Below are 17,353 nucleotides of genomic sequence, written 5' to 3'. Positions count from 1 at the left end.
GGGGGGGGGGGTTCACTGATAACTGATTTCTGAAGGCTACTTTCACAAATCACGGGAAAACTGACTCAAAGAAACTAAATCATAAACAATCATAATCAGATTTCATAAACAACAAACCTGAATAGCAGAACCACAGACGTGTAGTAAAGAGATGAACTATTAGATGTTTTTCCTCTAGAATTTATGACAACAATGAAAGTGTCTTTGACGCAAAAGGGATATTTTCACTGTTTTTCTGGCATCCTGACGACATTGGATCAGTTAAAATCGGAAGCATCTGGAGAAACATCAGTTTTACGAACTACTCTACCCTAATTTCACAAAATACCAGAAAGTAGGAATGACAGCGCCTTGTGTTTTTATTTCTAATCGCAGTTAGACCCAGTTCAAGAACTTAAAAACCCAGCAGTAAAGGGATCTAAAGAGTTGAAAAGAATCGGTGTGCGAATTCTTCTGTCAGCAACATAAAAGTCAAAATGATTATTTAAATAGGTATAAAAAAAATCTGATTGTGATTTGGCAAAGATGAAGATTATCTGAATATAAATCAACGCAAAAGCTACTAATAGGAATAATAGCTATTTGGGAAAATTCTCAAATTATCTCCTATTTAAGCAAAATAAGAGATAACTTGAAAAGTTACACTTCCATAATACTCTAAGTTTCCAGAGGGGGCAGTGAAGCATCTCATAAAAAAATGGAGAACAAAAGAAAAGTACTAAAAGTAGTCAACAAATGAAAGTATAGCTATCATAAAAATTGAACTTAGCACCACTTAGTGCCTGTTGCACAATCTTATTCTGGTGCAACATTTAAGCAGTTTTTCCTACCGAGATCTGTTGTCATCTAGCATCTAAAATGTTGAATCGTTTTGATCTCTGAGCCAAGTATTCAAACAGATCTCTCTAAGGCTTTTCAAATTCTATTCACTGGTATTTGTTGTTTTACTGCTTTAAAAATAGAACATATTTTTGCTTTAAACTGCATCTGAAAAGGCTTAAAAGGGAGCAGAGTGGTTAATTGACACAGATATGATGGTTGAGTGAAAGAAGAGTCTCTGCTTATGAAAGTTCACTTGGAATACCAGAGGAAGATAACATCGCTGTATTGACTGCCAAGCTACACATTTAATTTAATGGACGAAATCTGAGATGATACTCAAGCTCTGAGCAGATGGCCTTATGCAACACGCTCATTACTAAAACCTTTAGGAGCTCTTTGTCACTGAACCGACGCTGAATATTAGGCTACCGAATGCTATGCTGTAGTTCTTGGTAATTATATCTGAAATAAATGCGTAGATGGATGAGGTGCAACAAGAAACACATTGTGCCTGCAGTAATTTAGAGGCTCCTGGTTATTAACAGACTGAATCGATTGTGGCCATTTTATTTCGTACTGTTCCAGGAAAACTGCTTTGTTCCCTAATCCAATAAGACGGTTGCGGCCGACTTGTAAATCAAAACAATTTTCGGAACTTAAACGCAGAAACCCGCCCCCCCCCCATCCCTCGCCCTCCATCGAAAAGTGGCTCAAGTTAGTTTGTGGTATTTCTGAGCATAATTGTTTGTTGTCCAAAGAAAAGCTGTAATTTACAATAATATGTCCCCAATTAGCTTTTAAGGTGCTTCAGTCATTACTTTATTGAAAAGACATGTTTGTCCTTGATAGAACATGATTACTGGGCCAAAAATCATTAGCTGGGACTTATTGATTAAACATGTTGTGATCTTTTGTTTGACATCAGAGCTGCAGCTTGTGTCCATTCAAACAGCCCAATTGTGCAACGTACAGAGTGCGCAGGTATGGTATATAAAGGATAATAACCTACCAAGTATTGTGTTGAAGCAGTCGTATTACTATAATCTTGGACACATTGATATTTGGTCCAGAATGCAGCCCTACAGAACATTTGAACCGGTTTTGGAAATCAACTAAGATACAATATTTATCCCATTAAGATATATAAGTGCACTCACAATGAGATAAAACTTGTAAAACGTGAAACAAGTTATCAGTTTTCTGAACCAACAATGCTTTTATTTTGAAGAACTGGAAACTTTGTAACAATAAGGTCAGTCCATGAGTCAGGAAATGGATTCTGGTAGTGAGTTATGTGTGGTTCTTATCATAAAGCTACAGCCAAGCATGAACTTTTTAATCAATGATTTATGAGTAGGACCTGTTGTTAAGTCAAGCGCACCCATGAACACCAAACCTTGCACATTTCCGTCGGCTTACTGACAGTGAAAGGTTGACTGGTTGAGCTACTCTTATCTTGTTGAAAACCTCAGGTCAAAGTCAAGTCTCAGGTTTTTAGAGCACTCGTCTAAGTAAGTTTTAAGTATTTGTTTTTGCAGCTTTACTTGGAGACAAATTCACACACTCAAGACCCCAATTCTGTTTTGGAAATGCCATGAGAACTGGCAAACTAAAGGCTGGAATCCAAACAAAAACACACACAAAGAAATTGGGCCTTTCAAAATGACCTTTTTCATAAGCAGCACTCCTTCCCTTGAGGTACAAATGAAACATCAACTGTTTTTTTCCGAGCCAACAGAGCAAAATAAACATGAAAATATTTAATACAAACACAGCTAACAAACAACTGAGAGCAGATGATCTTTTTGCTCCATGCATCAAACTTATCACATGAATGCATTTTCTAAGCCATTCTGATTTAGATGTCCAAAGTATAATTACAGTTTTACAGTGTAGAAATCTTTTTATATTGAACAAATAAAACAAAACTCCAGAAATGTCACCATGTCACTCTTGACAAGTTTAACTGGGCGTTAATCTATTTTTTTTTTTTAATCTGAGGTCAGGGGAACCAAAAGGCCTCATTTTTTAAAATATTGTTTTTAATAAAATGCATTAATATAAAAGTTCACCAAACGCTGTTGACACAAATGTCACACAGGGCTGCAGGTACATGGTTTGATGAGATAGGAAGACTTCAAATGCTCTGTGTCTCTGATCTCTCTCTGTCAAATTGTTGAAATTAATCTCCTCGTCCTCCACAAGCAAACCGATAGCTACTGTCTGAACCTGGAAAATATTGATATTTCTGACTCAGACCTGAAGCTGTTTCAGTCTGACTCAACACCGATTATAAATTCCTTCAAGGAATTCACTGAACAACATAACAGTATGTCCCATTTAATCTATACATCAAAAAGGGGGGGCAACAAAAACTGTTTTACACCAGTGAATCTTTAGGGAACAAAACTACCAAATACAATGTTAGAAAAAAAAAAAAAACACCAACTATGGATGGTAAAAATCTTTACACTATGATACTAAATGGTTCAATATTTGGGATTAAAATGCAAAAGAAAAGCTTAATCTCCTACCTTACATATTGGAAGGCTCTAGTTTGGGATCCGGTACCGTACACCTAAAAGAACATAAATTAGTAGCATTACTATTTGTCGATTAAAAAAAATACATCTCATCGGTAAAATAACCCTTTTGCATTTGCTAAGTTATAGAAGTTTATGTTTAGGAGGCTGCAAGCTCAACAATCCATATCAATCACCAAGTGAAAAAAACAAAAATCCTGTCTGAGAGGAATCCACTTATCACAGGAAAGAATTGAAAGGCGATGAAGTAAAAAGCTCAAAAATGCGTACAGTGAGAGGTTCTCCTTGTAGCGCCTGAAGGATGAAATTACTGACGACCCGTCCGTCATTCATGTGCATCCGGGAACCAAACGTGTTGAAGATTCTTGCCACTCTCACCTCCACACCTTCCTGCAAGTACAGAGGAAGGGGAGTTACGGTGCACAAGCTTTTACATTTCCCTCAGCCTTATTCATCTAATCTGCAAGAGGCATAGAGAAAGTATTGTATTGCATCAACAAGAACTGACTAAAGTAGGGGTAACTTTATTCTTTCAGCCCCCAGGAATATGTCTTGTGATCATATTAAAGTGCTTTGAAAATACTGGTTTTATTCTACATCTTAGATAACTTGTATCTCATAAAACCTTCACATAGATTGACCTGATTCACCAAATGGTTCATCAGTGTTGGAAAGTACAAAAAGGTCAAAAACAGTGTTACTGAGTTTAATCTGACAAAGCTGGGTTTGACGGTAATCCAAGTTGCAAGTTGCAACTTCTGGGATTTCCAATCATTTTCATTCATTAGTATATCTTAGTAGGAATGAATGCTCAATATCAAAACTAGCACTACATTATTTATGTCCAAGCTACTTTTCAATGCCTCTTGGGTGTTCAACTGCATGAATTTAAGCCAGGGTCCTTGAACTCCAGTCCTTGAGAGGTATATTGTCCTCCAGCTTCCAGATGGACATACAGCGAGAAATTCTCACTTTATGTGAGAACCAATCCAATCTAAGAACTACACTAGGTATTCGCTCAATTGCTTTGAGTGCTTCATGTCCTACACACAAACCGCAATGTCCGCCTAAATCTGTCTCCTACGGCTGCATAACTTTCTATTCATAGTAAATGTTAAACGTTAGGCACGTAACGTAAAGGTTAATCGGTTTAGAGGACATGATTAAATTGTTCCACCTGACACGTTCAGAATGATTTTTATATTTTAGTGTCAATATTGTCAATGTTTTTCTTTGTCCATTACTGGAAGAATAGTTTACAATATTCTAGTAAACAATCTTTTAATATCTTTTTGTATAATTGAGGGAAAAATTTCCAGGAAGAATGTAAAAAAGAATCAGCACAAGGCGAAAGTTGAGCAATTATATAAACTACATTTGCATAACAAACTATTTCTATAGAAACTAAAAAAAAATAAAAATAAAAATAAAACAAGCAAAGTTGTATATTATGCTTATTTGTTTACTTTTGCAGAAACACAACAGACCCTGCCAAATCCTGTCAGCAGATTGGGAGAACACCTGGTCGCATTTAACCTTTCCACTATAGCATGGTAATATCATCTTAAGGTTATAACGTCTTTTATGATTGTGTTGAAGGAAAAGTCGACAAGAACCAAACTTTGCACACAAATTCTGTTTGCTTAGCCATTTAACAAATGACTTTAAAACAAAACAGAATAACCTAAATATTTCATCTGAAAGAGAAGATGAGAAATCATGTTTACATGCTGACCTGATGTAAAATAAAAAGACAAAGCTATGAACCTGAATTTGCTTTTCCCCCAGTTTTATGCCCACAAGCTACAAATTGCTGCCTTTCATTAAAGACGCCATTATGAGAACAATCCCATTCATAAAAAGAAAAGCACATTATGTATATGACATAAATTGAATGTATTACACATGTAGGAGAAATCTAATTTCCCAATTTATGTTTTGGTGAACATCTAAAACCTCACCTACTACAAACAGTAAATGAATGCGAGCTCCTTCATGATGGATAACGATTATAAAACGTCTGCTTTTATAATCTGTTGGCCTTCTTAAATTCAGCCTCATGCATCAAGAAAAACACTTTGAATGCTAAGTGGAGAGCTATTTGGGAATAATGCATGAATGAAAACATGAAAATTATGCAGATTGTTCTCTTGAAAATGTAGATCATGAGATTCATAAGACTTGCAAAGAAATTCAATACGTTGAAGATCAAGGACACGGTAAATAGAATACGCTGAGGAAGTACTGACAAGTGTTTGTGTGGACACGCTGAGTGTAAATGATGATCTTTGTCATTAAACTTCAGCCAAGGCGTGGCTCCAGCAACAAGCAGCTGCAGCTTCTCTAATAGAGAACATGCTAAAGAAGAAAATGTTCAAAGTCCATAAGAAACAAACAAACATGACAATCATGGTCGTGTCCACCTCTTCTTTATATTTAATGTAAAAAATATAAAGAAGAATCAAATTATTTTAAGGAGTTAAGATATTCTAACCCTAAAACTACCGCAGTTTTATGCACCAGCAAAAAGTTTAGGGGAAAAAAATGACATAATAAAGAAGCAACTTTTTTTTTTTTTTTCAAACTGCACAATATAATAAAACAACAGTATCTAAGAAACCTATTCAAACCTTAAGGCAATTTTTCACTGCAATCAAACTAAACATTTGTTTTGAGCCCCAAAAGTAACATGCTATATTTAAAAAAAAAAAAAAAAAAAAACTATTACAGGAACCTTTTTTTTTTTTTAAGAAATCAAACTTAAGAATGCTTACTCTTATTTCAAGGTCAATACATGTTTTCTTTGAGACATTCAATTTTTATATATAAAAAAATTATGCAAAAAACCAAACAAAAAAAACAATCTTCTTCGTCTAGAAAACAAATTTGTGAAATTACCTTTATGTGATAAAATTTAGCAAATTTTTTGGTGGTATTTTTTTTCTCCAAAGTTATTGAGAGCCTAAATAAGAGGGTCTAAAGAGCCACATGTAACTCTACTGTTGCACGTTGGAGATTTCTGACCCAGCTTTAGGCACTGCCTCACCTGTCGTCATGTCAGATCCAAAACGCTAAGAAAATATCATATTTATTCATATGTTTGAGATGGAAGAATATACGCAGAGATGCACAACTAAATCAGTAACTTTCAGCAAAACCATCAATAACCACAATCTATAACAGGAGAAAATAAATTGCAATCATTAAAAAATGAATATGTATCATAATTTCTAATAATAATACAATTAAATCAGCCGCGCAAGTCGTGCTTTTTCAGTCTCCGCTCCAGCTTCCTGTTTTAAATGTTAACGACTTTTGATTATATGACTAGACAGTAGATGTGATGTGTGATATTCTTGTCCATCCTCACAGCCTGACTGTCAGCTGGGTTTTTTTTTTTTTTTTTTTAGGGCAGCTGTTTCCGAGAATTTTTCTAGCAGGTGTGAAAAAAAATAATGAGCAGCTGAGGAGGAGCAGGAGACGGGAATAGATAAATAAATACCACCTGCCTGAAGGAAAGGCAAAAGGAGTCGGTCATATCTGATCATGAAAGGCTGCCGTCACTCAGGTCATTATCAAACAGGCTCTACATAAAACTCAAATGATTTGAAGGTTGTGCATCATCATTTTCCATGAGTTCATAACTGATTCGATCTCAGAACAACTAACACCGTCGCTCATGAGCTTGTGAAAGTAACACCGCTGTTGTACATTTTACAATTAATTTATTGACAACTTTCCAGACTGTTCAATTTCCAACCATACTCCATAAGTCCACACAAAATAAAAACAATTACAACCAAATCCACAGATGACACTTTCGTCCTCCAGCATCAGGAGCTGACAGTTTCTGACCGTAAATACTAGCCTGACTTTAAAAAAGAAAAAGGAGCCAACATGCAATACCTGCTTCATGTAGGCGTAGCACATCGTCTCTGCTACACGCTTCCCCTCGTCGTAGCAAGCTCTAGGACCGATTGGGTTCACGTGGCCCCAGTAGTCCTCGTTTTGGGGATGCACCTCTGGATCTGGGAAACAAAATTAAGACAAGTTTTTAGATCTTTTTAATTTGGTCTAAGACAAACACATAACAGAGGCTCGTTAAATTCTTGATTTCTACAAAAAAAAAAAAAAAACATGTTTACTCGACTTATACTGAAATTTTTAAAGTGTTTAAAGATTAACTAAAAGAACCTCGGAAAAATTCAACTTTGTATGCAGCCTGCAATACTGATATCAGCAATTAAAAAGAATTTTTCGTCTGAAAGCTTAATTGCGTTATTTGTTCACAGACAAGATGCTTCTTAGAGGCACTTGCTGTAATCCAACGTCAAGATACTCAAACTGATCCTGCAACTAGTCTGAAGACATCCATTTATGCCCGACAGCAAAAACAAAGAAAGCACAACCAAATAAATTGAATACAAGGTTGTTAGATTGGTGTGCTGCATCTTCTGTTGTTGTGCAAGGTGTTGCATCTCTCCCCTATAACTCCTTTACCTTTTCCTCTCCCAACTCACTTCCTACTATGGGAGGTTAACACCGAACCAGCCATCTACCTCTGCGGTACTTACATCCCTAAGCCTGCAGAGTGAAAACCCACCTCATAATTTATAGAGCATCTATTTCGCTGGTTTATCAGAGAAGACTCATCAGGACTTCTACCAGAAAACATGTTAATATCTCCTCCCTCTTCCTTCTGCGAATTAAGCAGTCAGCAACGTTTCACAGATCACACTCATTAAACGGCTGCTCTCTTCTTATTTACATCTGCCTCTTGGAACTGATCCAGGTTATGATTTAGTGACTCATAAGGAGCCCCAGGTATGCTGTTTTAATACTTTTTTGCTAAAGCAACTGATTGATATCTTTCATAAATTTGCGAATCATGCACAAAGACCGTTTTACCACCATTGAAGAGATTTACAGTGGCAATAATCGAATGTGCACACTTAATTAGTAAAGCTTAGAAAGCGTCAGTACAGCTTGATTCAAAATCCTAGAACAAAACTAAAAATCTAACTAATCCAACATATTTATTCTTGATGCTGCATCTAAAAACAATCTAAGAGGAAGTTTTAGGATCAAGCTTTTCATGCACCCTAATCTTGTGGTTGCACTGCAGCAGTAAATCAAGCTCACTTGACTTCACTGCCTGGGTTTAGGCTGCATCTGCGAGCATCAACACAGTCATTCTTGGTGATTCCAGCTCTGCTAAAGCATCTGGATACTGAGAGGTGATTTGTGAGATTCAAGTTGCTCATAACTGATAAGAACAACATTGTCTTTTTTTCTGTCTGCTCTGTTTATGTGCGCTCACTGCGACCGCTGTCCAAGACTGCTGCTGATTGGTTTATGATGACTACTTTACTCTTCCTCAGCCAACTGGCAGCACATACGCGACTCTTCTCACTCCCATGAAGATTGCTTTGATCTTCTATGTGCTGAATGAGAGCAGCGTGCCACATTTTATTTTCAGTAAGGAAAACAACGATGCAACGATGGAAGAGTCATTTGTTAGATTACTTGTTACTGAAAAGAGCAACGCTGTTAGTAACAGTTTATTTTCTGCCATTGTTCCCATCGCTGGTCAGAGCAGATCTTCTGGAAACAAAAGGTTTGAAGAACTGCAGGTCAGTTCTTTCCTTTCTCCACCACTGGCTTGATTGGATACTGGGAAACTCCTTGGAAAGCAAGGAATTCAAACTAGTCTTCATCTTTGGCTTGAGGACTTGAAAACCTTTTGAAGGAGAACAGTCAGACTACAACAGACAGCTTCTTCACCTTTACTGATCAGAGGACTTGAAGACTTTCTTGGATGGAAGAAGCAACAGCTCCAAAAGTTGTATTTATTTTTTTTACATCTTGCTCGACTAGATTCTTTTAATGCTCGTAATTTGGAAAAATAAAATCAGTACACCACAATCAAACACAGGTTTCTACTTCACACGATTTCTCACCTTAGCAAAAAAAGAAAAGAAAAAAAATCATAATTCATTTAACTGAAACTAATTTCATTTAATATCTAATCACTTGGCATGCCTGATTCAACAAGTAGGAAATAGTTCAATTTAATCATGGTTGTACTAAAAAGTATGCCTCTATAAAGGAAAACAACACTTATCACCACAGCTGCTGCCAGTGCTGTAAGGGAAAAGCAGACACTGCGACATATCTTTGGCCTTCAGGCCTTACATTACAATTATAGCTTAAATATGTGTTTTATAATTATACTACACATGTGCGTAATTCAAATGAAAGACAAAAGGGCATAACTGTAATTTGATTTCAGCATTCAAACCTCTTTAAGAATTTATTAGCATTCCCCTTCTAAACCTGGAGATATTTTCCCACTTTGCTTCACAAAAATGTACCAATAATCTCTTGTCCAGAGCAGTTTCAGGTAATCGCACAGATTTTCTGATGGGTTTAGGAAATGACTGTCTAGGCCATTCGAACATTTTCTCCTCATGAAGTCATTCTTTTGTTGGCTTGGACGTTACAGCTGGACTCACTGTGATGCAGAAGAATAGAATCCCTTCTGTTTTTTTTTTGTTTTTTTAGCAGACTCCTGAATGACTTAGGACAAAAATCACTGCTATGTTGACCTGTTCATAACCCCCATTCGTCTGAAAAAAATTTAAGTGCAGATATTAATGCTGCAAAAGTTTTATTTCACTGCGAGTATAATGTTCTTTTGGTAATGTTCTGTGTTGATTAGTTTTTGTGTCGTGACATTTATACGACACCTCTATGTGTGCTAATTTTTGGAGCATACTGCACCAATAATGTAAGGGTCGAGTATAAAAGCCTCTCCACTTGCCCAGATCACATGTTTCACCTTGTTTGGGGAAAAAATGCACACCCCACTGCAACAACTTAACATTTAAGTTATTGCAGCTCATTTCATTAATCACCTTTGATAACAAGCATGGCAGAAAATAATTCAGAGCCACTGCGACAGGAGCAGACTGCTGCAACCCTAACCCTAACCCTGTGCAAAAGTTTTAGAGGATTTTAGCAAGGCTTGGAATTTTTTTTAATATTTCATACGTTCAGCCTTCATGTACTGAAACCCCTCTGCAGTTGAATCGCATAAGAAAGGCTAAGGGTGGAAAATCTTTTAAATGATTTTTCACAGTCTCATTTTTGTGCAAGTTTTACAAGGTGTTAAGACTTTTTAGTAAACCAATTAATACAACACACACAAGTGTCTTTTTACATCAAGCACATAGATGCTCCCTGGAAACTGCAGTTAAATGCTGAAAGGCAAATAGAGTCACAAAAGATGGTCCAAAATCTAAAATAACAAGCCTTTCTTTCAAGGAAAATGTTAAAGCCTTTGCTTTAATGAAATTAAATTAAATTACTTGGCCTAAAGTACGCCTAATGTTGCAGGTTTGTCATATTTCTGAACAAAAGCTGACTTCATGTATGTTAAAATTGGACATCGACAGCTTGACAGATAACCCTCTTAGGTGCACAATGGCTGCTGACAGAGCTGCTAACTTTCACATAATTGACACAGGACACCATTTAGCTTTTTCACCTGCTCTCACAACATTCGCTCTTCATATAAGCCAAACTGGCAAATGTCTTGGTGTGAAAGAAGAAGACTGACAGCGCGCAGACAGAAGAGACGAAGCGCGCAGCAGCATCGATCCGTCTGAAAACAGATTACAGCCTCGTTGTCGGACTTTCTGAAACCTCATCTTCAGATTTGTGCATTAAGAGCGTTTGATACGAGATGTAAGAAATCCACGACAAATCTACCGTAATTTTAAAAAACAAAAATCATTGATGACTCCTTTAGAAAACCACATCCAAACCAGCAAGGTTGGGAGGTTCGAGACCAGCTGTTAGTTTTTTCCTTGGTGTGTGCAGCGTTGGTCTCAGAAGAATCAACCTTAACTACTAGCCTGATACAATAAATCTTTTTTTATTTTTTCTAAATCTACTACATGAGTATTATGCAATATAAGCAGAGGGAAATTGTTTAGAAATTCTGCATCAATTTAAGACTGCATTCAATAAATTTAATATTAGTTTATTATGGAAATGATTGATTTAGTACCATGAAGTAGTTTTGCGTAATCGGGGTTCTTGCAGATTTCAGTAAATTTAAGACTTTTTTTTTTTTAAATTCCCTCAAACCCTGAGAGATAACTAAAAATCTCTTCCACCGACTTTCATCTGAGTCGATTTATTGTTCCTACAGTTGCTGCTGAAGAAGATCTGAAAAAATAGCTGAATCTAAGGTGATAATTTCACCATTAGTCATTTTGCTAAATTAGGAGTTCAATAAGCTTACTACTGCAGTCTGTAAAATACATTTTGTCTCAGTATGAGGTTTCACTTCAACAAATATAATTCCCCTTTTATCTGGGGAAAAAATACATATTTGTCGTTCTGTGATCAGTTGATCTAATAAAGCCAACCATTAGTTGGCTAAAACAAATTAAATTAATGTATTTTTCTGTGTGCTCTTTATTTCATCATCAATTTTTTAGATTTTAGTGGCTTAAGCATTGGACTTGCAACCTGGTTTACCCTTTTATCTCGCCCAGTGGAGTTAGGCCCAGCTCTCCAGCTGGATTAAGACAACGGCTGGATGGATGACTCGAGTATTAAGCAAAAACAAACTCAAACAAACAGACAAACCCAAATCAAACAAATTAAATAAAAAAGAATAACAGAAATACTACTAAAATATGATTCCAACTCAATTCACAAGTGGAAAAAAAAACAAAACACTAAGATACTTCAAGAACATTTACATAGCAGCTGTCAAAATGCTAATATACTCAAATATCCTCACTCTGCCTCCTTAACCTTTGTGAATAAATTACATGCCTCCACATTGTTCCAGCATGGACTCTAAAATCGGCTCTCGTTCAGTTTGATCTTTCGTACCTCCATAAACTTCAGATGTAGAGGCCAGCAGAAGTCTTGCACCCACTCGTTTTGCCAACCCTAAAATACGAAGCAGCACAAAGACACACATCTTGAAATGTAAAGTAACACTACAATATATTAAATACAAAACAACACAGTGTAGAAAATATCATCCAACATCAGAAGTCAGACAGCAAAATGTTTTGAGTTAACTCGCTCAAGTTAATGAAGCCTGAGTGATGCGCTAAAGGAAGTTGTTTTCACAGAAGCCATTTCATCATTCAACTAAAGTCGTTTTTATCTCAAACATGGCCTTTGGTAACATTTAGCCAGGTGTTTGTTCACCGAGTCATTACTGTCTCATGAAGCAAGGTGCACTTGTTTATTCAGCTTTCTAGGGAGGTTATTTAGGACTGCACTGTAAATGGTAGAGCTGTTGACCTGAATACTACATCACAGTACACTGTGACCATTTTTGCCGAGGGGGGGAAAAAAAAGACAAAATGCCTTACATAAAGTAAAATGACGTTTTTATGTATTTTCTCTTATTCTAAACAGTAAAACCATTGTTTTTTGTTGTTTTTATATAATTTGGGTGAGGTTAAAGACAGAAGTTGGTGAATAGCAGCTGCTGATTGTTTTAAACAAGATTTGGTCATTTTATTAAGTGATTTACGACATGAACAGTAATTGTAGTTGGTAAAAGAAAGATTGTTCTGTGGTTTTTAAGAATTATTTCAACAAGTATGGTTGATAACTTTGTCACCGCTGCTTTCTCTAGTTGTTCACAAAGAAACAAAGGGGGTTTCAGATGAAGGGGTGTGGTTTTATTAGTACAAGATCTTTGAGATGTTCCTCCTCCTGAATCAACATTGGTTGCTTGTAAGGCTTCATCGGTGTCACCTTTGGATTCTCTGACAGGTTGGTAAAGGTTTCATTTTTTCCCAAACGGACAAATGGAGAGCCAACGTACTCATGAATCATTGCAGCGATTTTTTTTTTCAGGTTCTTTTCTTATTTTTGTAGGAAATGTTTCTGAATTCACTGTCTGAATGAGCCAGAAGCAGTTTTACTTAAATAAAAAGTGTGACTCATAGCAATCTTTATTCATGAAATACGAATAAATTCTCTGCTCTCATATTAACAAAAAGTCAAATGGCACAGGATGTGTCCGACAGGCTCATTCGTTGCTTCTGGCTACATGATTCAGCCTTAAAACATCTGAAACATCCGCAGAGCTGCTCACATTCACTTTCCATCATCTAAATTTGAACAATAACAGGTGCTACTGTAACAATCAACAGTGGTTGTTGTAGTTGACAGTCAATGATTGTGTTTGAGCAATGATTTGTTTTGTTTTTTTTCTAAATACTTTGATGCAGAGGTTTCCAAAATGAAATCTACTGATTAAAATGCTTCAGCTATTTTGATTTCCTACACAAACACGCCCACTGCAATATTGATTTTAGTATAGCTTTTAAGCATTGCAGTGAGAAGTGAAAATTTTCACTCAATATTTGTTGAACAGCCATGTGGATGGATTAACTATATCTACAGCATAAACAAATAGCTGGTAAAAAGAACAGAAAGGATAAATGCAGCTGTATCAAATAAATATATATATATATATAATTTGTATTCAAAAACATTAACAGGCCATACATTAACTGTACAACCTTGAGGTTTTAGAGGGCACATTTTGAAGATATTGCCAGCTTTCAGCATCATAAAGAAAATGTTGGAGTGTTTAGAAACAAAAACTGCCCTTGAATAGCCTTGATTCACTTCCAGGTTGGGTGTATTGCTTCACCGATCTGAAGTGTGGAACAACTCATCAGGTGACATTAGGCCAAGCTGAATAATCACCTAGTGAAACATTTCAATGCCCTTGAAACTGTCCAAAATACAATAATTATAAGAAACGATGTTAAGAAACGATTCTAAAGCATTCAGTAAAGTAGAAGTACATGTGAATCCACCAAGGCTAAAGCTCTCCACAGTAACTCACTTCCTCCTTATTCCATCACATTCAGAGTCCTGAACATCTGTGTCAGACTTATCATTTATCTTTGGAACACTGACTCTCAAAAAATAAACTAAACACAAATAAAAAAAATAAAAAATAGAAAAAATAGTTAAGACTCTTTTCCGTAATGTAATACAGGTGTGGTAAAAACACAGTTTCAGGGGAGCTTTTTAGAGATGAGTCAGAGTAGAAGTGTGGCTTCTATGATGGTAGCGGGGGAAAAAAAACAAAAGAGGCTGAGAAAACAAGATGGACTCAATGATTTACTGACTGACAGTAGCTGATATTCACCTTGTGCAAAAAAATTAACCAAATCTATTTAACAAACAGGTTTAATACACATATGTACTTAATTTCTCTGCTTGGGGACAAACAAAGCAATATTTTGTTCTATTCTGTTTGTACATGGAGCATTTTTAAAGTAAAATGTCATGACTCTTGTCAAAGCTAAACGATGTGTAAAAGGGTAAAATAATATGCATCATCACACTAATATTTATGATTTTTTTTTCAATTCTGAAAAAATAATTAACATTGAGAACTTATATGTGTAAATATATTAAGAACAAATCCTTGCAATTTCCATATAATTTCACAGGAAACTTGATTAACTGGTTCTCAGCTACTATCACCACCACTATACAGCAGGAGATTTAGCACTTTGCTGGTCTGGACCACACAGCTATTGTGTTAAAAGCATACTAAAGCAGAAAATTGATATTAAATACATAAACAAAGAACAGGAGATGCATCTCAGCCCTTTCTAAGAGTTAAATTGTTACATTTATGAAAGAACAATTAAAATGAATCCCATTTTCTAGAGTTGTTAAGGGATTCAGACTCAGAATATGAAAAAATGGCAATAATCCGACTCCAACAATCAGCAGTTTAGTTTTACTCCTCAAACATGAAAGTGTGCTGTAATATCTGAAGCAAACTTATGAATTTGATATTTTTTAAATATTGGGATTCTAAGCTATTTCAAAAGAGTTTTGAAGTTTTCTTTTGCCAAAATGTTAAAAATCTGATTATGCAGCAAGTTGGAGTACTTTCCTTTGTAATTTTCCATTTAAAATCTTGTAACCTTGCACTATGCTGAAGAAAAGGTAGGTTTTTGAAAAGAGCTTTCAATGAAGACTCAGACAAACACATTTCTCAAGTAAAACTGTTGCTTATGTAATTCTCATGAGGAAAAGTTCGATTTGGTCAAAGTCAGAATCTGTCGGTTTGAAGGTTTGCAAAAATGTTAGCTTCAAAATTCAAATCTAGAAATGAAAAAGAAAAATCTTTAACTGTCCAAAATTATGATAAGCTTTAAAAACTGAAGTAAAACAAACAAGGTTACTCACCGAGCATGTTCAGAGTACCAATTGTGTTTGTCTTGAGTGTTTTGATGGGATTGTACATGTAGTTAGGAGGGGAGGCCGGAGATGCTAGGTGGTAGATCTGGTCCACTGCGAAAGATCAGGAGATGCAGTGAATCATCTCACCTTACACTAATAGAAACCTTATTTTTCTTTTAAAATAAAAACAGGAAAACAGTGCTTTGCATGGCAGTCAAATTTTGAGGTCTACATTTCAAATCAAGAGCAAGGAGGAATTAGAATAACAGGAAAACATTTCTGAAATGCCTATTTAATAGAAGCCAAAGTACTGTTAAAATATATTCCATATCCAATGCTGAAGACAAATATAGTGACATCTTTACTTGCTCTTTTTTCTCAGTTTCATAATAGCTTTAACAAAGCCCAGGGCATGCATCGAGTCCAAGCAGATGGAAAAAAATGAAGCTGCAGGTAAGAAAAGCAGAAGATGCACGACTCCTAGGTGACGTCAACTAAACCCTGAGTTTTTCTCTAAGCTACAATCATTTTTCAGCCTAAAATTGACTGAGATCTGAACAGTAATGTTTATTTTTCAAGAAACTTTGCATCGATGCTTTACCAGTTCACAAGAATTAAAAACTACAACAATTAGAAACTACTGAGTGGCATAAATCAATGTGTTCAACTTAAACTAAATCAAGAAAAAGCAACCTTTTAAATCACAGTTTAATAACTTTTGTCTCTTGTGATAAAGATACAATCGCAGCCTGATCAAAGTTCACATAATTTCTGAAAGTTATGTAAACTACATTTTGTCGAAATTAAAAACTTGTGAAAAATCAACAACTAAGAAAGAAAACAGTAACAGAAAACAACGGTAAAATGTTCTTTGCTTCTGATTTTTTACTCCCTAAAAATGTTTGGCCAACATAACGTATTACCTACTTACTGAATTTAATTAACTACGTGCATTATCCCTTTTTTTTTTTAGAGAGGGGTCGATGACAATTGCCAAGAATAAAAAAAAAGTAAATTAATTTAAAAAATCACCCAGAAGAATTGGTAGCTTTGCTAAGGGTCACAAACAGAAAGGAAAGTTTCATAACAAACAAAACAGCCTTTTTATTTAGTTCTTCTCCCTCAACATTTCATCTGTTCTCTAATGAAAGTTTCTGATTTGACATTTTAAAATAATTCCCAGTCATTTCTCCACTGCTAGTCCCTACATAAGTTTTACACCAAAAGCACACAAGAGAACTATTATAGGAACAGCAGGAAACTTGTGTGATACATTAGAATTTGTTCTTCTCAACTACGAGTAAATTTAACTTAAATCAGCTGGGATATTTTATTCATCATGTCTGACTGATAGTTTCCACATAAAAACATTGCATCATTTATACTGGATGCACTGAATTATTCAAACAGGGGTAGGCCGAGGTCTTCTCATCATAAACATGAGTGAATCCTGGGAGACATTTCAAGGTGCACAACCCATCTGAGCCAAAAGAAAAAACCCCACCAACTATTTATCATAGTCTGTTGGCTGTGCTGTACGTCCCTTTAGTCCTTACTGACACTGACGATTACACAGCAGCCAAAAAAACAACAAAAAAAAAAAACAAAAAAACAAAGCTGTTTTCAAAAACAACAGCTGATTTAATCGGAGATATTTCTGAACTCAGGCTATTTGAAGAGTGGACTTGAAAAGTACAATCTGCTTCACTCGGTTTTGGAACTGA

General features: G+C 35.7%; 1 protein-coding gene across 3 annotated transcripts in view; it reads right to left on the bottom strand.

Annotated features, from left to right (window-relative positions):
• Positions 1-11: 11 nt before the first annotated feature.
• The window catches only part of LOC106962188 (UDP-glucuronic acid decarboxylase 1), a 33,498-nt gene continuing 16,156 nt past the window's right edge, over positions 12-17,353 (bottom strand). For all 3 annotated transcript variants that reach the window (XM_015056428.1, XM_015056429.1, XM_015056430.1), the window contains 5 exons: positions 15,636-15,740; positions 12,279-12,338; positions 7,272-7,393; positions 3,636-3,755; positions 12-3,400 (listed from right to left, as the gene is read on the bottom strand). In XM_015056428.1, the coding sequence (XP_014911914.1) occupies positions 3,353-3,400; positions 3,636-3,755; positions 7,272-7,393; positions 12,279-12,338; positions 15,636-15,740 (455 nt within the window). In that variant the 3' untranslated portion in view covers positions 12-3,352. The remainder of the gene's footprint in view (positions 3,401-3,635; positions 3,756-7,271; positions 7,394-12,278; positions 12,339-15,635; positions 15,741-17,353) is intronic.

This window comes from Poecilia latipinna, unplaced genomic scaffold (assembly GCF_001443285.1).
Source record: "Poecilia latipinna isolate Pla-1442-1.1 unplaced genomic scaffold, P_latipinna-1.0 Scaffold1383, whole genome shotgun sequence".
NCBI classification, from domain to species: Eukaryota; Metazoa; Chordata; class Actinopteri; order Cyprinodontiformes; family Poeciliidae; genus Poecilia; species Poecilia latipinna.
The sequence above is the reverse complement of the archived record's forward strand: the minus strand, read 5'-3'. Positions and strand labels throughout refer to the sequence as shown.